At 43.1% G+C, this 23,548-nt stretch overlaps 1 protein-coding gene across 2 annotated transcripts in view; it reads left to right on the top strand.

Moving 5' to 3' along the window:
• The window catches only part of LOC129840860 (E3 ubiquitin-protein ligase Itchy-like), a 69,061-nt gene extending 48,634 nt beyond the window's left edge, over positions 1-20,427 (top strand). For both annotated transcript variants that reach the window (XM_055908930.1, XM_055908929.1), the window contains exons 12-24: positions 543-627; positions 734-862; positions 3,230-3,302; positions 7,039-7,110; positions 7,380-7,468; positions 7,613-7,772; positions 13,193-13,326; positions 13,546-13,686; positions 14,989-15,109; positions 15,607-15,711; positions 15,834-15,930; positions 16,804-16,876; positions 17,245-20,427. In XM_055908930.1, the coding sequence (XP_055764905.1) occupies positions 543-627; positions 734-862; positions 3,230-3,302; positions 7,039-7,110; positions 7,380-7,468; positions 7,613-7,772; positions 13,193-13,326; positions 13,546-13,686; positions 14,989-15,109; positions 15,607-15,711; positions 15,834-15,930; positions 16,804-16,876; positions 17,245-17,344 (1,379 nt within the window). In that variant the 3' untranslated portion in view covers positions 17,345-20,427. The remainder of the gene's footprint in view (positions 1-542; positions 628-733; positions 863-3,229; positions 3,303-7,038; positions 7,111-7,379; positions 7,469-7,612; positions 7,773-13,192; positions 13,327-13,545; positions 13,687-14,988; positions 15,110-15,606; positions 15,712-15,833; positions 15,931-16,803; positions 16,877-17,244) is intronic.
• The last annotated feature ends 3,121 nt before the right edge of the window (positions 20,428-23,548 follow it).

Here is a 23,548-nt window from a genome sequence, read left to right as displayed (position 1 = left end):
TGGAGTGCTGCATCAGACGACCTAGCTTCCACAATCACCTGACCTCAACCCAATTGAGATAGTTTGAGATGAGTTGGACCGCAGAGTGGAGAAAAGCCGGCAACAAGTGCTCAGTATATGTGGGAACTCCTTCAAGACGTTTGGAAAACCATTCCAGCCGAAGCTGGTTGAGAGAATGCCAAGAGTGTGTAAAGCTGTCATCAAGGCAAAGGGTGGCGACTTTGAAGAATCTAAAATATATCTTGATTTGTTTAACACTTTTTTGGGGGGGTTACCACATGATTCCATATGTGTTATTTCATAGTTGTGAGGTCATCACTATTATTCCACAATGTAGAAAATAGTAATAAAAAATGAAAAACCCTTGAATGTGTAGGTGTCCAAACTTTTCTATCTATCTGGGGGATTGGAAATGACGCAGACATTTACATTGATGGAAGCTACAATCTATCTGCAATATTAAATATACATTTAAAGAAAGGGCTGCCTTAGAGCTCTATTTTTATAAGTGTCGTTCTTCTGTTTGTTTTTGTCTACTGCAGAGAAGCGAACAGACACCAACGGCAGGGTTTATTTTGTTCACCACACAACGCGGATGACTCAGTGGGAGGACCCACGGACACAAGGGTCAGTTAAACTTCTAAACAAACAACACAAGTATTGTTCTGTTAATTAAGGCTCTTGCATGACTGTCGATGCCCTGTAAATAAGTGTGTGTCTGTCCCTCCTGTAGGCTGCTGAATGACAAGCCCCTACCTGAAGGCTGGGAGATGAGGTTCACAGTGGATGGCATCCCCTACTTTGTGGACCACAACCGGAGAACCACCACCTACATCGACCCTCGCACGGGCAAATCCTCCCTGTGAGTCTAGTAAACCCTCAAGTGTTCACTCACCCTTTGATTGCTGGCCGGCTCTCAAATCTCTAGACCCGCTTCCTCATTCACTTACGTGCCAACACACGCACTCACATATTTTAAATACTTAATTTTAATCCACAAATCGCATTAGTCAAAGTTCACAGGTGCACTCACCCACCTAATTGACCATTCCCTAAGCTCACCTCCATTTTCCCAGGAAGTCAAAATATTAGTTCAAACCATTGGAGAAAACCCCTCACAATGATCGCAAACTGTTTTTAATACACAATGAAATTAAACACAGACTACCCCTTGAGGATCAGGAGACTCTTGGGAATGTTGTGGTGGACAGTCATTACAATTGCTTCACGTGAACCTGGTAAAATGAAGTTTGTATTATGGCAAGTCACTGGATGGCTCTGAATGCAGTGTCAGCATGCAGTAAAAGCTACTAGCGAACCACATTTGGAGCCAACTAGTGCTCTCACATTGTCTCCTGATGTCAATAGCAGATAAAAGTTATATTCATAATAGCTAACATGCATTAGGAGAAAACAAGTTATATTAATTGGCTAGCTGGTGTTAGCAAAGGTTTCAATGGTGACTCAAGTAGGGATGGGCGGTATACCATATTTTACTATATACCAGTATTTATGCACAGACCGGTTTGGGTTTTTACTTTACCTTCTATCAACGGTATTTGACTGTTTTGGTTTGTTAAATGTGATACGCCGTGTGTAATGTCCATTTTTATAGTTTACTCCGCTACTTGAGTCATCATTCTCCGCTCTCTTTCTCTCTCCGTGCCGCTTTCCACACAGACCTAGTCCCACCCCCCGTCACTCAAGGAGCGTGTTTGTTGTTGCTTGACCACGAGCCACTTTCGTTCAGTCTGCATGGTACATGCAGCACATGCAACAATGTTGATGACAACAATGTTTACACTTTGATCTTAATATAAATCCACAAGTGTTCTATAATTACAATATTAGTTTGTTCCTTACATCTGCAAACAGCTGTTTATTTTTTCAAAGCAAGTTAAGCTAAATCGTGTTAGCCACTAATGCTAATCGCTAGTTAGCTGGCAGAGTCAGAGCGAACGGAGCTAGCTAATACAGCCTGATACCAGTACTGGTGGAGGCTTAAATCAGCATGTTTGTGCAACAGTATCTGCTAAATCAATTAGGAATAGGCAAAGCATAAATATATTAGCTTATATGAATAAAGATGTAATGTATCCAAAGATTATAGCGTCCCCTAGGAAACACGGAACATCACTTTGGTTCCAAACCTGTCACAATAACTTGTCCATGGCATTTTCATTCGTTGTCATGTCAAACAACACTGTATTCAAAGTGCCCACTATTATTTATTTTCTAATTATAATAAACATTCTATTTCCATTATTCCAAAAGTTCACTCAAGTGTTTTGATCTAAATCGCAATTGCAACATTTGGTTAAAAATAAGGCCTAGTATTTTTGCCCATATTGTGGCAGTGTGGAATGATCTCAAACGAGTGCAGGAAATGCAGGAAATTATTTTAGGTTGAAGTTGAATTGAACAGTATAAAACAATCAGAATGGAGAAAGACCCATTGAAATAATTGAGAATATCTGTGTTGCCACCCTAGGGTCACACACTACTCATAAAGGAAATATAGAACTTTTATTAATCAAAAACATAAAATACCATTTGATATTTTGGCCATATCGCCCAGCCCTAGACTCAAGGAGCGCTAGGTAACCAGTTAGCAAACAATGCATTTTAAGGTATTACAGTTACAATTACCCCTGGGGTGGCAGGTAGCCTAGCGGTTAAGAGCGATGGGCTAGGAACTGAAAGGTCACTGGTTTGAATTCCTGAGCCGGCAATTTTGAAAAATCTGCTGTTCTGCCCTTGAGCAAGGCATTTAACCCCCAACAACAACTGTTCCCCGGGTGCCGATGACGCGGAAGTCGATTAAGACAGTCCCCCGTACCTCTGAGGGGTTGGGTTAAATGCGGAAAACACGTTCTGGTTGAATACATTCAGTTGTGCAACTGACTAGGTATCCCCTTTCCCTTTCTTTCCCTGGTGAACTGTATAATTATTTAGCCATTTCAACAATGTTTTTTTGAATGAAAACTGTTTTTGCCATTGCCCTCATTGGCTTCCGTGCTTTGAAGCGTGAATTTGTCCAAGTTGTCATGACTCGAGCTTGGTTAGCAACATTTGCTATCCACCGTAGCACTGCAATTTTGTTGCCCCAAATTCTGGGGCGGGGCTTAGCGAAGGTTCAATTGTGTCACTCAATACAAAGATGTAAAATGTTGTACACCAGTGAGACCCACGTCAACAAGCTCATGCATTTAATCTTTGCTTCCCACAGTGAGAACGGGCCCCAGATCACCTACGTCAGGGACTTCAAAGCCAAAGTGCAGTACTTCAGGTTCTGGTGTCAGGTATGTACCCTACACACCCTGAATCCTAGTTTCAAGTTTTTGTCACGTGCACTAGTACACGTGCTTGCTCTTTCCCAACAATGCAGTAGTACTATACATTTTTTTTTAAATAAGAAAAAGTCAACTTGAACAAAACACAGGAAATATAAATAATAACACAAAGTAAGTAAGCTATATACAGGGTCAGTGCCAATACCATATACAATGTGCAGGGATAATGGCGTGGTAGGGTTAGATATGTAGGGTGGTAAGGTGACTAGGCATCAGGATATATGATAATCAGAGTAGCAGCAGCGTATTTGATGATTGTGCGTGGGTGTAGAGTCCGTATGAATGTGTGTGCGTGAGTAAATGAAGAGCGCGTGAGTGTGTAAAATATGCATAAAGTGTGAATATGTGTGCATGGAGACAGTGCAAAAATATAAACGTCTATGCAGAAAGTCCATGTAGCCGTTTTGTTGGATATTTAGCAGTCTTATGGCTTGGGGATAGAAGCTGTTCAGGAGTCTGTTGGTGTCAAACTTGATGCTCCGGTACCACTTGCCAAACGGAAGCAGAGAGAACACTGGCTTGGGTCTTTAACAATTTTCCGGCCCCTTTCACACGGCCTGATATAGAGGTCCTGGATGGGAGGGAGCTCGGCGCCACTGATGTAGAGTGCCTTCGGAAAGTATTCAGACCCCTTGACTTTTTACACATTTTGTTAGGTTACAGCCTTATTCTAAAATGTATTAAATTGTTTTTACTCAGTACTTTGTTGAAGCACCTTTGGCATCGATTACAGCCTCGGGGATTCTTGGGTATGACTCTACAGGCTTGGCACACCTGTATTTGGGGAGTTTCTCCCGTTCTTCTCTGAAGATCCTCAAGCTCTGTCAGGTTCGATGGAGAGCGTCGCTGCACAGCAATTTTCAGGTCTCTCCAGAGATATTCTATCGGGTTCAAGTCCGGGCGCTGGCTGGGCCAATCAAGGACATTCAGAGACTTGTCCTGAAGCTACTACTCCGTTGTCTTGGCTGTGTGCTTAGGGTCGTTGGCCTGTTGGAATGGGAACCTTCGTCCCAGTCTGAGGTCCTGAGAACTCTGGGGCAGGTTTTCGTCAAGGATCTTTCTGTACTTTATTCCGTTCATCTTTGCCTCGATCCTGACTAGTCTCCTATTCCCTGCCACTGAAAAACATCCCCACAGCATGATGCTGCCACCACCATGCTTCACCGTAGGGATGATGCCAGGTTTTCTCCAGATGGTGACGCTTGGCATTCAGGACAAAGAGTTAAATCTTGGTTTCATCAGACCAAAGAATCTTGTTTCTCATGGTCTGAGAGTATTTAGGTGCCTTTTGGCAAACTCCAATCGGGCTGTCATGTGTCTTTCACTGAGGAGTGGCTTCTGTCTGGCCACTCTACCATAAAGGCCTGATTGGTGGAGTGCTGCAGAGATGGTTGTACTTCTGGAAGGAACTCTGGAGCTCTGTCAGTGAACATCAGGTTCTTGATTACCTCCCTGACCAAGGCCCCTTTCCCCCGATTTCTCAGTTTTGCCAGGCGGTCAGCTCTAGAAAGAGTCTTGGTGGTTTCAAACGTATTCCATTTAAGAATGGAGGAGGCCACTGTGTTCTTGGGGACCTTCAGTGCTGCAGACATTTTTTGGTACCCTTCCCCAGATCTGTGCCTCAACACAATCCAGTCTCGGAGCTCTACAGACAATTCCTTCGATGAGGTCAATTTCGAGTCTCATACCAAAGAGTCTGAATACTTGTGTAAGTAAGGTATTTTTGTTTTGCTAAGGCACTGGGCTCTCTGCACCAACCTCTGTAGAGCCATGCGATCAAGGGCGGTGCAGTTGCTATACCAAGCAGGGATGCAGCCAGTCAAGATGGCCTCAGTTGTGCAGCTGTAGAACATTTTGAGGATTTGAGGGCCCATGCCACCATGACTATGGTGTTGTAGGCAATGAACAGCATTCTCACATAGGTATTCCTCTTATCTAGGTGAGTGAGGGCAGTGTGGAGTGCAATTTGAGATTGCATCGTCTATGGATCTGTTTGAGCAGTATGCGAATTGGAGTGGGCCTGGGATGATGGAGATGATTTGTTCCATAACCAGCCTTTCAAAGCACTTCATGATTACAGATGTGAGTGCTATAGGGTGGTAGTCATTGTGGCAGGTAGTCTTAGAGTTGTTAGGCACAGGAATGATGGTGGTCAGCTTGACACGTGGGGATTACAGACTGGGACAAAGAGAGGTTGAAAATGACAGTGAATATGCCTGCCACCTGTCTTGCACACGCTCTGTGAATGCGCCCTGGAATACTGTCTTGTCCCCCCCGAGTCCTAATGAGTCTTGATCTGATTTAAAAACCTTACTGACGTCGGCCGCGTAGCGCAAGATCACCCAGTCCACTGGGTCAGCGGGGGCCCTCGTGCACGGCTCGGTATTGTTTTTGTCGAACCGTGTATAAAATGCATTGAGTTCATCTGGTAGAGAGGCAAAGTTGGCCAGATCACAGCTGGGTCTTTCTTTGTAATCCGTAATGGACTGTAGCCCCTGCCACATGTGTTGGGCATCAGAGCCTGTGTAATAGGATTCCATCTTGTTCCTATATTGTCCTTTTGCTGTTTGCTGTTGATTTCCCTGAATCCAATGTCTTGTCTGCTCAATGACTGGAGAATCCATCTAGTTAGATAGCCATTGAGGGGCGGGTATCTTGTCCGAAAGCCCTGTTTCATCAAAGCACAGAATATTGCAGTTATGAGAGTCCATTTTATTATCAAGTGACTGGCCAATAGAATGGAGGGAGTAGGTGGCCGGCGTGTGGATAGCCTGAAAATTGGATCGGAATTACACAGAGCCCAGGGCAGATTAGTTTAAATTGAAGCCAGAATTGAGGGTAGTAACTGCCGATCTGATGTTCAAAAGTTCTTGTTGATCATAAGAAATCATAGTGGATGCATTTTGTGCAAAAATAGTAAAGATAAAAACAAAATAACAAAGATGGCTCACAAGACGGCAGCCATACAGTACGGCGTCATCTTCAATCACTACAATATCGTAGTGTGCACTTTATATCCTCAGAACCACCTCTGCCCTTCTAATAAGTATTGTTTTTGTTTTTCATTTGGACACTCTTGAAAACAAGATTCGAGAGATTTCATTCTGCAAAACTTTAAATAAATATGCAGTGAGTCTTTGGCATTGTGTCCCAATTCTCCCAAAGTATACACTTACAAGTGCACTCTACCCCATGCCTTTAAACGTAGAATTGGTGTATTTAATGCCGGGCTAGAGGGAGATTCCACCAGACCTGGGTCAAAATTATTATTAGACATTGTTACAATACTTTGAGTGTTTGCTTAAGCTTGTCTGTAATGCCTCGTGGGTGGATTTGCACTTTTTGGGACTTTTGTATTGGTTCCATTGCAACAGGCAAGCTCAATCAAGCACAGCTCAAGTATTGGAACCCAGATCTGGCTTCCACCATATTTCTTCCACCAGTCTAATTTTCCTTTTAAATCCATGAAGGGAAGTGAACACGTGCACGCTTAAGTGAAAATTAGGAGTTGCCCTTAAGTCGAATTGACACTTAGATTCCCATTGACATTAATGCATGACCAAGAAATGTGACTTAATTGGAAGTTAGGATTTGTCATTTATGGCAGAAGGGTAGAGAATTGGGACCCATAGTTATTCCTCTTGTTCCTGGGGCCGTAAATTGAGTAATTCTCTTCGTCTTCCAGCAACTGTCAATGCCACAGCACATCAAGATCACCGTCACCCGCAAAACCCTGTTTGAGGATTCATTCCAGCAAGTGAGTGTATAAAAAAAATGATATATTACAAAGAAATAAATGATAATATATTAAGACACCACTGCACTTGCTGTTTTTGTAGTCCTGTGAATAAAAAATAATAATAACACTAGTTGAAAAGACATCAGTGTTAGAGAAATAGTTAGTACTTTTCTTTCAGTACTCTATTTCTGTACCATTGCCTGTGGTACAGAATAGCGGATGAATATAAGGGCTGTGTTCCAAGAATAGTCAAACTTTGTAACTGTTTCCAATTCTGTATCCATCAGATGATGAGCTTTCATCCACAAGATCTCAGGCGGAGACTGTGGATAATTTTCCCCGGAGAGGAAGGCTTGGACTACGGAGGAGTGGCAAGGTGAATTCTGATAGGTTAAGTATGAACTCATATTAGATATCATTGCCGATTTGAATGTTTCTTTTTTTTTATGCGTGCGTGTATGGAATATTGTGTGTGTGGTATGTTCTTATATGGTGTGTGTGTGTGTGTGTGTGTTCTCAGGGAGTGGTTCTTCTTGCTATCCCACGAGGTGCTGAACCCAATGTACTGCCTGTTTGAGTATGCCGGCAAGGACAACTACTGTCTCCAGATCAACCCTGCCTCCTACATCAACCCCGACCACCTCAAGTACTTCAAGTTCATTGGACGATTCATTGCCATGGTACCTACCTCAATACTCTCTATGGGGTGAAACTTGACTTCCATTTAGGTCGAATTTCCACACTATTTGGTTGGAATAATATTGTGAAAATGATGATAATGCCTTGTAGTGTAAAAGCTGTTTGAAAAGACCACCTGTTTTGGTGGGATGGAGTTTTGGCCTGCCTGGTGAATTCACCAGGTGGTTAATTAGTTAACAGACAAATAAGAAAGAGTTCCAGACCTCTCTGCCAACAACAGCTAGTTTTCAGTTTCCCCCTCCCCACTCAGATCACCCCCAGACAGTTCATTTAAAGTTATTGCTTGAGAAATTGCTCCTGGCTAAAAAAGCTGTTTTAGTTTTCAAATTGTCTAAAATTAACAATCACAGTACGGTACTTAATTGTTACCCAGATATGATTTAATATGGAGATGACAACTGCTGCGTTATGCCTTTTTAAGTTTGTTTGGTGCCGAATTAACACAACCCTGAAATAAGCCACACTGTCGTTCCTGATCACATCTTGGGCTGTGGCGGTCATGACATTTTGTTAGCCGGTTATTGCCATGCAAGACTGCCGGTCTCATGGTAATGGACCGTTAATTAACATTAACATCGTTTAGCATCTGACGCCCGCCTTTGGAACATCTACATTTTAAAAAGTGATAATTTGAAACAGCTAGATTTATAGTTATTTGGCAACTTTAGTTGTGAATGATATAAACCTTAGAAAGCCTTAGAAATTAAAACGTATGGGCTGCGTGTTGCAACTAAAGGCTCTTGGCCTCACGCTGCACACGCTGTTCTCTCAAATGATCATATTTTCACCCATTACACTATTCTCAATTTAATCTTGTCTTTACCAATATGTCAAATTTGTTGAGATTTAGAATGGCCTGTTTTCAAGTGGGCAGGAACAGAGTCAAGTCAAAAAAGACATGTCTTCTGTATGCACTGGAATATCGAATGGAGGCCACTTTCCCGCTGGTATGTTTTACACTCATGCCGGGTATAGGTTACTCCGGTTATTTCAAATCAAATGTTATTTGTCACATGCGCCGAATACAACAGGTACAACCTTAAAGTGAAATGCTTACTTAAAAGCCCTTAATCAACAACTTCAGTTTTAAGAAAAAATACAAAACAATATAATTAAAGTAACAAATAATTCAAGAGCAGCAGTAAAATAACAATAGCCAGACTATATACAGGGGGTACCGGTACAGTCAATGTGCGGGGGCACCGGTTAGTTGAGGTAATTGAGGTAATATGCCTTCCTCTTGACACCGCCTGGTATAGAGGTCCTGGATGGCAGGAAGCTTGGCCCCAATGATGTACTGGGCTATACAAACTACCCTTTGTAGTGCCTTGCGGTCGGAGGCCGAGCAGTTACCATACCAGGCAGTGATGCAACCCGTCAGGATGCTCTCGATGGTGCAGCTGTAGAACCCTTTGAGGATCTGAGGGACCATACCAAATCTTTTCAGTCTCCTGAGGGGGAATGGGCTTTGTCGTGCCCTCTTCATGACTGTCTTGGTGTGCTTGGACCATGATTGTTGGTGATGTGGACACCAAGGAACTTGAAGCTCTCAACCTGCTCCACTACAGCCCTGTCGATGAGAATGTGGGCGTGCTCGGTCCTCCTTTTCCTGTAGTCCACAATCATCTCTTTCGCTGCGCAACAGGTGATATTCCGTCCAAACTCTGTATGCCATGGGCTCTCCAACCCTGTTCCTGCAGCTACCCAGTGCTTTGGGAAACCAAGTGAAATCTGTTTGGGAACATCGATTGTCACGTTTTCACAACTAAACATATTTCATTAAACTGTTAACAACCCCTCTCTTTGCGCACTGGATAAAGAAATTAAGGAGAGAGGGGAGGAGATGGTAACTCAGTGGTGAGATATTCTGTAGCGAAAGCAAATGTCACCCTATTAATGATAAAAAATATTGAAAATGCCCTATTATTAGGCTATTCAAAATCAGGTACAAATTCACTGTAATTGTAGGCTAGACCAATTATGTACCAAAGATATCAGTATCAGTATTTTTCCAAATGTTTTTCTGCCTTGTATAATATATGGTAGGCTATGTCTTGTATAAAGACACAATCATTATTTTAATTCAGTTTTTTTCAGGCTTGGGCTCATAAAGTGCATTTGGAAAGTATTCAGACCCCTTGACTTTTTCCATATTTTGTTACATTACAGCCTTATTCTAAAATGTATAAAAGAAAACCTTTTCTTTGTCAATTTACACCCAATAATGACAAAGCCAAAATAGGTTTTTAGAAATTTTTGCAAATGTATTAAAAATAAAAACAATCTAATTACATAAGTATTCAGACCCTTTGCTATTAGATGTGAAATTGAGCTCAGGTGCATCCAGTTCCCATTGATCATCCTTCATGTTTCTACAACTTGATTGAAGTACACCTGTGGTAAATTAAATTGATTGGACATGATTTGGAAAGACACACACCTGTCTATGTAAGGTCTCACAGTTGACACTGCATGTCAGCGCAAAAACCAAGCCATGAGGTCGAAGGAATTGTCCGTAGGGCTCTGAGACCGGATTGTGTCGAGGCACAGATCTGGGGAAGGGTACCAAAAAACGTTTTCAGCGTTGAAGGTCACCCAAGAACACAGAGGCTTCCATCATTCTTAAATGGAAGAAGTTTGGAACCACCAGGACTCTTCCTACAGCTGGCTGCCCAGCCAAACAGAGCAATTGGGGGAGAAGGGCCTTGGTCAGGAAGGTCACTGACAGTTCCTCTGGAGTTGGTGGAGCCTTCCAGAAGGACAACCATCTCTGCAGCACTCCACCAATCAGGCCTTTATGCTAGTGGCCAGATGGAAGCTACTCCTCAGTAAAAGCACACGACAGCACACTTGGATTTTGCCAAAAGGCACCTAAAGGACTCTCAGACCAGGAGAAATACGATTCTCTAGTCTGATGAAACCAAGATTTAACTCTTTGGCCTGAATTCCAAGCGTCACGTCTGGAGGAAACCTGGCACCATCTCTACAGTGAATCATGGTGGTGGCACCATCATGCTGTGGGGATGTTTTTCAGTGGCAGGGACTAGGAGACTGGTCAGGATCGAGGGAAAGATGAACGAAGCAAAGTACAGAGAGATCATTGATAAAAACCTGTTCCAGAGTCCTCAGGACCTAAGACTGGGGTGAAGGTTCACCTTCCAACTGGACAAAGACCCTAAGCACACAGCCAAGACAACGCATGAGTGGCTTTGGGACAAGTCTCAATGTCCTGGGTGTCCCAGCCAGAGCCGGACTTGAACCAGATCGAGCATATTTAGAGATACCTGAAAATAGCTTTGCAGCAAAGCTCCCCATCCAACCTGACAGAGCTTGAGAGGATCTGTAGAGAAGAATGGGAGAAACTCTCCAAATACAGGTGTGCCAAGCTTGTAGAGTCATACCCAGGAATACTCGAGGCTGTTATCGTTGCCAAAGGGTGCTTCAACAAAGTACTGAGTAAGGGGTCTGAATACTTATGTAAATGTGATATTTCCGTATTTCAAACAACCTGTTTTTGCTTTGTCATTATGGGGTATTGTGTGTAGATTGATGCGGGGCCAATAAAATAAAATAAAGTTTAGAATAAGGCTGTAACATAACAAAATGTGAAAATATTGGAGGGGTCTGAATTCTTTCCGAATGCTCTGTATATAGGCCTATGCATAAGCTCTAATATGCATATGGATGTTTTGAATTAATCATCACCTTAGAAAGCGCTGTCCATTTTGTTAGGCTTTGAAACAACAGCCACAACGACCATGTTTTCCACCCGGTTTCAACCTGTTTTTTAAACTTTTTTTCTTCAAAATGATCAATCACAGTGAGGGTGAGTTTTTTAAAACCACATACTGTTTTATTGGTAAGTGTTTGATGTGATTTTCAATCGCATTTGCATTCATGTCGGCTGCCTTCGATACTGTGAACCATCAGATCCTCCTCTCCACCCTCTCCGAGTTGGGCATCTCCGGCGCGGCCCACGCTTGGATTGCGTCCTACCTGACAGGTCGCTCCTACCAGGTGGCGTGGCGAGAATCTGTCTCCTCACCACGCGCTCTCACCACTGGTGTCCCCCAGGGCTCTGTTCTAGGCCCTCTCCTATTCTCGCTATACACCAAGTCACTTGGCTCTGTCATAACCTCACATGGTCTCTCCTATCATTGCTATGCAGACGACACACAATTAATCTTCTCCTTTCCCCCTTCTGATGACCAGGTGGCGAATCGCATCTCTGCATGTCTGGCAGACATATCAGTGTGGATGACGGATCACCACCTCAAGCTGAACCTCGGCAAGACGGAGCTGCTCTTCCTCCCGGGGAAGGACTGTCCGTTCCATGATCTCGCCATCACGGTTGACAACTCCATTGTGTCCTCCTCCCAGAGCGCTAAGAACCTTGGCGTGATCCTGGACAACACCCTGTCGTTCTCCACCAACATCAAGGCGGTGGCCCGTTCCTGTAGGTTCATGCTCTACAACATCCGCAGAGTACGACCCTGCCTCACACAGGAAGCGGCGCAGGTCCTAATCCAGGCACTTGTCATCTCCCGTCTGGATTACTGCAACTCGCTGTTGGCTGGGCTCCCTGCCTGTGCCATTAAACCCCTACAACTCATCCAGAACGCCGCAGCCCGTCTGGTGTTCAACCTTCCCAAGTTCTCTCACGTCACCCCGCTCCTCCGCTCTCTCCACTGGCTTCCAGTTGAAGCTCGCATCCGCTACAAGACCATGGTGCTTGCCTACGGAGCTGTGAGGGGAACGGCACCTCAGTACCTTCAGGCTCTGATCAGGCCCTACACCCAAACAAGGGCACTGCGTTCATCCACCTCTGGCCTGCTCGCCTCCCTACCACTGAGGAAGTACAGTTCCCGCTCAGCCCAGTCAAAACTGTTCGCTGCTCTGGCACCCCAATGGTGGAACAAACTCCCTCACGACGCCAGGACAGCGGAGTCAATCACCACCTTCCGGAGACACCTGAAACCCCACCTCTTCAAGGAATACCTAGGATAGGATAAAGCAATCCTTCTGCCCCCCCCCCCCCCTTAAAAGATCTAGATGCACTATTGTAAAGTGGCTGTTCCACTGGATGTCATTAGGTGAATGCACCAATTTGTAAGTCGCTCTGGATAAGAGCGTCTGCTAAATGACTTAAATGTAAATGTAAATGTCATGTCAGAGTGGTTAGAGAGACAATAGAGCCCTGAGTACCAGGCTATTAGTGACCTGATGATCGTTAGCGAGTTGGGTACTACCAATGAATGTCCAGAGTGCATAAGAGGAGATTACCGTGACTCAATGGTCACATAGAATTTTACTGCGGTCATGACTGATGACTGCCGGTGTGGCGGTAATACTGTCACCGCAACAGCCCTTCACATCCCTGGTTCATTATGTTTCTCTCCAGGCCTTGTTCCATGGGAAGTTCATCGACACTGGATTCTCCCTGCCCTTCTACAAGCGCATCCTGAACAAACCCCTGGCCCTGAAGGACCTGGAATCCATTGACCCGGAATTCTACAACTCCCTCATCTGGATCAAGTGAGTCTGGGAATTGGGAGTAGAAATGGGAATTGGTGTGAACAGCTTTCCTTATAAATGGAAACTGCTGTTGATTGTTATTGAGTGAGGATGATTGGGAGATAAGTGTAAGAATGATTATAAGGAAGAGGAGAAGAGGAAAATGTATGACTATAACGACGATGGCGCAGAGGAGGAGCTGATGAGGATGACTGCCCTCTTGTGATTCCCAACCACCAGAGATAACAACTTGGAGGAGTGTGGTCTGGAGATGTACTTCTCTGTGGACAAGGAGATCCTGGGGGAGGTCACCACTCACGAGCTGAAGCCAGACGGAGGCAATGTCTTGGTCACTGAGGAAAACAAAGAGGAATACATCAGGTAGGATTGCTTTAAAAACCAACTACACTGAACTAAAATAGAAATGCAACATATAAAGTGATGGTCCCATGTTTCATGAGCTGAAATAAAATTATCCCAGAAATGTTCCATACGCACAAAAAGCTTATTTCTCTCAAATTTTGGGCACAAATTTGTTTACATCCCTGTTAGTGAGTATTTCTCCTTTGCCAAGATAATCCATCAAGAAGCTGATTAAACAGAGTGATCATTACACAGGCGCACCTTTTTGATCCGGACAATAAAAGGCCTCTCTAAAATGTGCAGTTTTGTCACACAACACAATGCCACAGATGTCTCAAGTTTTGAGGGAGCGTGCAATTGGCATGTTGACTGCAGGAATGTCCACCAGAGCTGTTGCCAGAGTATTGAATGTTCATTTCTCTACCATAAGCTGCCTCCAACGTCGTTTCAGAGAATTGGGCAATGCATCCAACCGGCCTCACAACCGCAGACCATGTGTATGGTGTTGTGTGGCCAAGCGGTTTGCTGATATCAAAGTTGTGAGTTGTGCCCAATGGTAGCAGTGGGGTTATGGTATGGGCAGGTATAAGCTACGGACAACAAACACAATTACATTTTATCAATGACAATTTGAATGCACAGAGAAACCGTGATGAGATCCTGAGGGCCATTTAGTGCCATTCATCTGCAGCCATCACCTCATGTTTCAGCATGATAATGCACATCCCCATGTCGCAAGCGTCTGTACACAATTCCTGGAAGCTGAAAATGTCCCAGTTTTTCCATGGCCTGCATACTCACCAGATATCTAACCCATTGAGCATGTTTGGGATGCTCTGGATCGACACATACAACAGCATGTTCCAGTTCCCAGCAACTTCATACAGCCATTGGAGAAGAGTGGGACAACATTCCACAGTACACAATCAACAGCCTGATCAACTCTATGCATTAAGCAAATGGTGGTCACACAAGATACTGACAGATTTTCTGATTCACACCCCTAAAAAGATTTTTTAGTATCTGTGACCAACAGATCCGTATCTGTATTCCCTGTCATGTGTAATCTATAGATTAGAGCCTAATAAATGTATTTCAATTGACTGATTTCCTTATATGAACTGTAACTCATTAAAATCTTTGAAATTGTTGCATGTTGAGTTTATATATTTATATTTTTGTTCAGTGTAGAAATCTGTGTGTGTGTGTGAACACTTTATCAGATGTTTTTTCTAACAGAAGAAAGCAAGTCTTCTGACACATCGGTGTGTGCGCGTGTCTGTCTTTGTGTCCCCCTGTGTGTCTGTGTCCTTCCTTCAGGCTGGTGGCAGAGTGGAGGTTGTCCAGAGGGGTGGAGGAGCAGACCCAGGCCTTCTTCGAGGGCTTTAATGAGGTCCTCCCCCAGCAGTACCTGCAGTACTTTGACGCCAAGGAACTGGAGGTACACAATGGGTTAATTCATAGACTGATCAAATTAGTTTCTGTAATGAAGAAATGTCACGTGAAAACCACTCAGTGCTTTTTGGACCATCTATAAGGGGACTACCCAAATAGAGGCCTCCTTTTAATCTAACCGTATGGCTGTTAAACAGAGACCTACCTTCAGTATTTCAACCTTTCCTTTCTAGTGCTAATGTCTTGCACTGAAGTATCGAGTGCCTCGGCCCTAGACTGTTGATTCTCGGGGTCAATTTGGAAACCAGCAGTGGTCATTCACCACAGTAGCGGGTTAAAAAAAAATATAATCTCCCAAAGTGATATCCGGTCCCACCACCAGGTGGTGCTGTGTAGCATGCAGGAGTAGGCCTGGTGGACTGGGTTCAAAACTCACTCAGGGTAAAAAGTCACTCTCCCGGAGTGTACAGCGCTTCCCTATTTGAGTATGGTGTAACGTAATATCTGGTCCGCCCCCCCACCCCCCGGTCCGTCCCCCACCAGGTGATGCTGTGTGGCATGCAGGAGATAGACCTGGTGGACTGGCAGAGGCACACCATCTACAGGCACTACGCACGCAGCAGCAAGCAGATCCTCTGGTTCTGGCAGGTCAGCATGGCTCTACCGTTTAATGACGCAGTTCATTAATTCATGAATTATGGAATGTTGTGAAGGGGTGTTTGGCATAGTTTGACGCGTAAAATGTTCTGACGTGAAAATGTTAATTCCAGTTTGTGAAGGAGATGGACAATGAGAAACGTATGAGGCTGCTGCAGTTTGTCACCGGCACCTGTCGGCTTCCCATGGGCGGCTTCGCTGACCTCATGGGTACGTTGGAGAATAAATAATACATGTATTTGAAAAGGTTAGAGAGAAGGCTGGTTAACCCCTGTCGTCCCAATATAAGATATGTTTTGTTCTATTCTTTCAACTAACTCACACCTAAAGGGATTGTTTATGGATACCGAGCAAGTAATCCATTTGAAGTTGAGTATTCAAATATATATTTTGGGGGGCATTTTATTTATATTTATCTGCCAAAATATAGGCAACACCAGTATTAAGTGTCTTAATAGGGCGTTGGACCACCGCGAGATAACAGAACAGCTTTCATGCGACTTGGCATAGATTCTCTGGAGCTCTGTTGGAGGGATAAGATGCCGTTCTTCAACGAGAAATTCCATCATCTGGTGTTTTGTTGATGGTAGTGGAAAGCGCAGTCTCAGGTTCCGCTCCGGAATCTCCCATAAGTGTTCAATTGGGTTGAGATCTGGTGACACACACACACACACACACACACACACACACACACACACACACACACACACACACACACACACACAACCCTTTCAATCCCCTATGCTCCTTTTGAGACCCATCTTTCAAAGTCGCTGAGATCTCTTCTTCTAGTCATGATAGCCAAAATATTGGGCAACTTGGCATTTGTATACATGGCCCTAAGCATGGGGTGATAATTGCTTGATTAACTCAGGAACCACACCCGTGTGGAAGCACCTGCTTTCAATATACTTTGTATCCCTCATTTGCTCAAATGTGTCCTTTATTTTGTCAGTTAGCTGTAGATGGAAATGGACAAACAAGTATGGACTGCTAGACCAGGCCCAATTACAGACATTGAGCAATTTTATGTTACTTGTGAGGAGAGTTGTATCGAGTAATGTTTTGTTGTTGTTTTTTTAGGGAGTAATGGCCCACAGAAGTTCTGCATTGAGAAGGTGGGCAAAGAAAACTGGCTTCCAAGAAGTCACACTTGGTAAGTTCCTTCATGGAGTTACTCACTGGTAGTTTTAAAGCACTTTCACTGACTGAATATTAAACGTTGCCCTGCCACACAAGACTTCTTTTGATGTTTTCAATTCAACCATAGACGACCTTTCCTCTCTTTCTTCAAACATTGCATTTTGTTATCAAATATCTAATACATTTTATGCCACTTTTATCAAAAGCAACTCTGTACAGTGAGAACGTAAGTGTTTACTATGTGTCTGTGATCCCCCCGGATTGAACCCCACAATCTTTGTGTTTCTAGTGCCCATGCTCTTACCAACTGGGAAGTCTGTATCATTTATCTACTTACAATATAATTGTCTAAATTCTGTGTTCCTTTTGTGTTTTGTAAAGCTTTAATCGACTGGACCTGCCCCCGTACAAGAGCTACGAGCAGCTGAAGGAAAAGCTGATGTTTGCCATTGAGGAAACTGAGGGCTTCGGACAGGAGTAGTAACATGGGGACGCCAAAATGGCCGCCACGAGGAGCCGTTTTCCACACGACGTTATGCTCTCCAGCACTTTGTTCTGTCTAGGTTTTAGGCAACAGCACTTTTCCCCCAGGACCTGGCTCTCTTTGTAAGGGCAGAAACTGACATCCACTCCTTTCTGCAGTCCCGAGCCCCATTATAGACACACCCCCTGCACCTAAGGTGGAGTCAGTCCGTCTCCATGGTGATGACCCTTCATACTGACTGATTTACCTTTCACCTCCTAAATTGTGTGACCCTGTTGCAGCTTGCCTTATTCAGCCCACGTGTCCGGGAAGGGAGGAGGGAGAGAGGGAGGAAGAAAGAGGTAGGGATTGAGAGGAAGAGGGGATGTTCCCTCCCCAACTCACGTCTGTCTCTGTCTCATCTCCACACCGCACCACAGTAGTTAATAATCACGGAGACTATTCAAAATGCAGTACAATGTCAGCCGTCATTTCTTCCCTTCCTCTCCCTGAGCCCTGATTTGTTAAGTGTATGAATGGATGGATGAATTAATGCTAGGATCGAGTGCTGCGGATTCTTCCAAAAAGACCTCTCATCGATTTGACGTTTAGAGATTTACAGTATTACTTGATTTAACATGTCGCTTTCTGAAAGAAATATTGACACTTAAAGCATCTACTTTGCTGGCACACCACCGTGTTGTGGCAAAAGGTATTTGTGAATGTTGCAAAGATGAAAAGCTATATTTTTTACGTGCAATAGAATAGTTTTCTAGTCAGCTGTTTATGCCCTTAATATAGATAAACCAGACATTTAATTATTTACTGCAATCCAAAGTTTTTGTTTATAAGTCAGTTTTTAATCAAGTCTCTGTATTGATTTCAACCCAGAATATGGAGAATGCTTTTTTTTATAGCCTGGAATCATTGTAGTAAAACAGGGTCGTATTCGTTAGGCCTCAAATGGAAGAGAAGTGACAACGTTTTGTCTTAGTGCTCAAGCCATTTTTGTTTTCTGTTTGAAACTGTTTGTTTTTTGTGCCTGCTGAAGACGACCCTGGTTTGTTGTCATTTTGACGGACCTTTTCTTTCCCGAAAATTCAGGATCAGCACTACTGATTTGAGCTGTATAGGGGTTCAAATGTATACGCTAATAACTTTGTTTTTATTTTTATGGCAAACCGAGTGAGTTACTAATGACGTGGGAGTGTCAGCAGCGTGTCAAAGACAGCGGCTAGGTAAAGAGTACATTTTAGGAGTACATTTTAAGAATGGGATAATTAGGAAATTAACTAAGACAACAGCTTGTAAGAATCACTCCCTCTGAAAGGTATCACTTTCCTTTTTGTCCTATAGAGAATAACTAATAACTCCGTGATTTAAAGATCAAACAATTAAGTGTCCAAACTAGTTGATTTTAATGAATGCTCGGCGTGTATACATGCATATACAGTATGATGCCGGGAACTTTTTCAAATGGCGTACTTACTAAGTAGAGCTAAGTATGAATGAACCCGAGTATACAGTATAAGGTCATGTCCCAGGCCCATAGCCCTAAGAAATATACTGTATATTCATGTTAAGTGAATAAGAGGATAAGAATGACAATAACGAGTAGTAGTTAACGTAATTAACTCAACACCAATGCGACCCTAGTTTTATAGGGTTCAGTTTTGTCATTCTAGATATTTTGTTAAAAGTGTGAAGCTAAACATTGCCTCACCTGTCCCAAATTATGTTAGCTATTATTTTAAAACCACTGGCGTGAGCGTAGGAGAACGACTGTGAATCAAAAGTAAAATATGAACCATGTCCATCCACAACCGCAAATGGTCAGCACTGTGTTTTGAGGAAAAATATGTTTGGTAATAGGCAACATTGTATCTTAAAAATCTAGACACCAAACAGACAAGCCCAGCGTCAAGTCAAGATAAGTTCTAAGCTTAGTTTCAGACAGACCGATAGGAGGGGGGAGAAGGGGAAAAAGGCTTGCCAGAAAACAAACGGGTTGTGTTAGGCACCACATGGAAGAAAATGGACTCAAACCGGGAGGGACTACCTGGACTTGTCCTCATTCTCGTTTCTCATTGCAAAATTTTGCAAAACCTTTTCTGTCACGTGACCTGAGAAACACCAGCCGGTTGATTGGCATTGAATGAGATCTGCCACTTCTGACCTTTTTGTGTCCTCTGCTTCTCAGGCATATCTCTAACAGGCCTCTCGGTAGGATTTCTTCACAGGAAAAGTGGAAGTGTAATGAAGTTAGATGAAATATAGCTTTCACTCATGAAATGTTTAGGTCACGTGTGTGTTTGCAGTCAAATCAAACTTGCAAGTGACACACAACCTTGTTCTGAGTGTGTTATTTTAATGCACTGGAGACCAACTTACATATTTGGCAAAAATATTGTATTTTAACCCCTAGGCTGTCTTGGCTATGAGCATCTGGGTCGTGTTCAGTAGTTTGAAAACGTTTTGAAACGGATGTACTCCTTGAACTTGTCCAATAAGAAACACATTTTTTGTTTCAAAATGTTTTAAAATCGCCATGTTATTGTAATGGCTGGTCTCTGTCTTGGCTCTGAAACCGTTTTATATAACTGGGTGAATTGTCAGGGTGATTCTGTCCCATTTCTTCACTGCATACTCGTGACTTCTTTGCCACACGCACCCATTCTGGCTCACCACTTCGTAGTGCACTGCCTTGTGAAGAGATTGCTGTTATTTAAATAATAATTTGTGAATTAAATGTAGAAAACAATGGAAAATTTAACAAATAACAAGCGATAGCACCTTACTTGGCTGATTAACCACTTTTTTGGGGGGGGCGCTGTTCCCAGATCATAGTGGAATAAAATGTATAGAAATATGCAGGTGTTAACTACTACTTTAACTTCTAATGATTGGATTGTAAATCATGTTGATAGTGTATTCACTGTATTTTTCTTTGTAAAAGCTCTAACCTTTTAATAAAAGGGAGTTTATGGTTCGATACTATTTATTTTTTCTTATGTGAATGTGAAGAGGAAGGATCTTTGATGTTAATGTCAAAATTAATTTAGAAAATTCTGAAATAAAACAATGGGCAACTGGAACTTCAATCTTTGTTATATTTGAACTTTGTTTAGTTTGATCAATTTGATATCCTACTTGATTGTATGTGTGCACTCATTTCAACGAGTTTGCAGACCAGCTGGCTGGAATGTTTACGGACATATTCAATCTATCCTATCTGTCTGTGGTCCCCACTTGCTCCAAGATGTGCACCATTGTTCCTGTACCCAAGAAAGCAAAAGAAACTGAACTATAAATTACTATTGCCCTGAAGCACTCACTTCTGTCATCTTGAAGTGCTTTGAGAGGCTACTTAAGGAATATATCACCTTACCCGACACCCTAGACCCACTACAATTTGCATACTTCCCCAACAGATCCACGGATGACTCAATCACCATCGCACTGCCCTATCCCATCTGGACAAGAGGGATACCCATGTAAGAATGCAGTTCAGTGACTACAGCTCAGCCTTCAACACCATAGTGCCCTCGATGCTCATCACTAAGCTCGGGGTCCTGGACCTCTTGACGGGCCGACCCCAGGTGGTGAATGTAGGCACATGCATGTCTCCAACTCAATCATCAAGTTTGCAGAAGACACAAGTGGTAGGCCTGAATACCAACAACGAAACAGCCTACAGCAGGGGTTCCCAAACTTTTTTGGCCCACGACCCAATTCTGATATCAAAAAAATCTCACAACCACGTGAAAAAAATAGTAATTAACAGCCTGTTTACTTTTTTATTTGGGGGCTATGGCAGTCAATTGAAAAACATTCTAACAGTATTTCTGATTGTCTTCTCAAACTGTGAAAGTCAATTGCAAATTAGTCTGACATAAGATACATTATCTCACCACCACTAATGAGATGGGTGTGCTTGATTATGTCACTTCGCAGCTTCTCGAAGTCGTGGTGTAATCGACAGTGTGCATCATTACACTGGTGCATCTTGTGCTGGGGACAATAAAAGGCCACACTAAAATGTGCAGTTTTGTCACAACACAATGCCACAGATGCCTCCAGTTTTGAGGGAGCATGCGATTGGCATGTTGACTGCAGGAATGTCCACCAGAGCTGTTGCCAGAGTATTGAATGTTCATTTCTCTACCATAAGCCGCCTCCAACGTTGTGTAAGAGAATTTGGCAGTATGTCCAACTGGCCTCACAACCACAAACGTGGCATCGTGTGGGCGAGCGGTTTGCTGATGTCAACTTTCTGAACTGAGTGCCCCATGGTGGGGTTATGGTATGGGCAAGTATAAGCTATGGACAACGAAAACAATTGCATTTTATCAATGGGAATTTCAATACACAGAGCTACAGTGACGAGATTCTGAGGCCCATTGTTGTGCCATTCATCCGCCACCATCACCTCATGTTTCGACATGATAATGCACGGCCCCATATCACAAGGCTCTGTACACAATTCCTGGAAGCGGAAAATGTCCCAGTTCTTCCAATGCCTGCATACTCACCAGACATGTGACTCATTGAGAATGTTTGGGATGCTCTGGGTCGACGTCTATTACAGTGTTCCAGTTCCCGCCAATATCCATACTGACTGGTTTTCTGATCCATGCCCCAATTTTTTTTTTAAGGTATCTGTGGCCAACATATGCATATCTGTATTCCCAATCATGTGAAATCCATGGATTAGGGCCTAATGAATACATTTAAATTGACTGATTTCCTTATATGAACTGTAACTCAGTAAAATCTTTAAAATTGTTGCATTTAAATTTTTGTTCTATATATAATGTATGTATGTGTGTGTTTGTACAGTTGAAGTCGGAAGTTTACATACCATAGCCAAATACATTTAAACTCCGTTTTTCACAATTCCTGACATTTAATCCAAGTAAAAATTCCCTGTCTTAGGTCAGTTAGGATCAGCACTTTATTTTAAGAATGTGAAATGTCAGAATGAGAGAAGGATTTATTTCAGCTTGTATTTCTTTCATCACATTCCCAGTGGGCCAGAAGTTTACATACACTCAATTAGTATTTGGTAGCATTGCCTTTAAATTGTTTTAACTTGGGTCAAAAGTTTCGGGTAGCCTTCCAAAAGCTTCCCACAACAAGTTGGGTGAATTTTGGCCCATTCCTCCTGACAGAGCTGGTGTAACTGAGTCAGGTTTGTAGGCCTCCTTGCTCGCACATGCTTTTTCAGTTCTGCCCACAAATTTTCTATAGGTTTGAGGTCAGGGCTTTGTGATGGCCACTCCAATACCTTGACTTTGTTGTCCTTAATCCGTTTTGCCACAACTTTGGAAGTATGCTTGGGGTCATTGTCCATTTGAAAGACCCATTAGCAACCAAAATGTAACTTCCTGACTGTCTTGAGATGTTGCTTCAATATATCCACATAATTTTCCATCCTCATAATCCATCTATTTTGTGAAGTGCACCAGTCCCTCCTGCAGCAAAACACCCCCACAACATGATGTTGCCACCCCCGTGCTTCACGGTTGGGATGGTGTTCCTCAGCTTGCAAGCATTCCCCTTTGTCCTCCAAACATAACAATGGTCATTATGGCCGAACTGTTATTTTTTTTTTTCATCAGACCAGAGGACATTACTCCAAAAACTACGATCTTTGTCCACATGTTCAGTTGCAAACCGTAGTCTGGCTTTTTTTATGGTGGTTTTGGAGCAGTGGCTTCTTACTTGCTGAGCGGCCTTTCAGGTTATGTGAATATTGGACTCGTTTTACTGTGGATATAGATACCTTTGTACCGGTTTCTTCCAGCATCTTCACAAGGTCCTTTGCTGTTGTTCTGGGATTGATTTGCACTTTTTGCACCAAAGTACGTTCATCTCTAGGAGACAGAACGCGTCTCCTTCCTGAGCCCTATGACAGCTGCGTGGTCCCATGGTGTTTATACTTGCGTACTATTGTTTGTACAGATGAACGTTGTACCTTCAGGTGTTTGAAAATTGCCCTCAAGGCTGAATCAGACTTGTGGAGGTCTACATTTATTTTTCTGCTGTCTTGGCTGATTTCTTTTGATTTTCCCATGATGTCATGAAAGAGGCACTGTGTTTGAAGGTAGGGCTTGAAATACATCCACAGGTACACCTCCAATTGACTCAAATTATGTCAATTAGCCTAGCAGAAGCTTCTAAAGACATGACATCCCCTTTCTGGAATTTTCCAAGTTGTTT

The sequence above is a fragment of the Salvelinus fontinalis genome, chromosome 3 (genome assembly GCF_029448725.1).
Source record: "Salvelinus fontinalis isolate EN_2023a chromosome 3, ASM2944872v1, whole genome shotgun sequence".
NCBI lineage: Eukaryota > Metazoa > Chordata > Actinopteri > Salmoniformes > Salmonidae > Salvelinus > Salvelinus fontinalis.
Note: the sequence above shows the minus strand (reverse complement) of the source record. Positions and strands in the feature narration are given on the sequence as shown.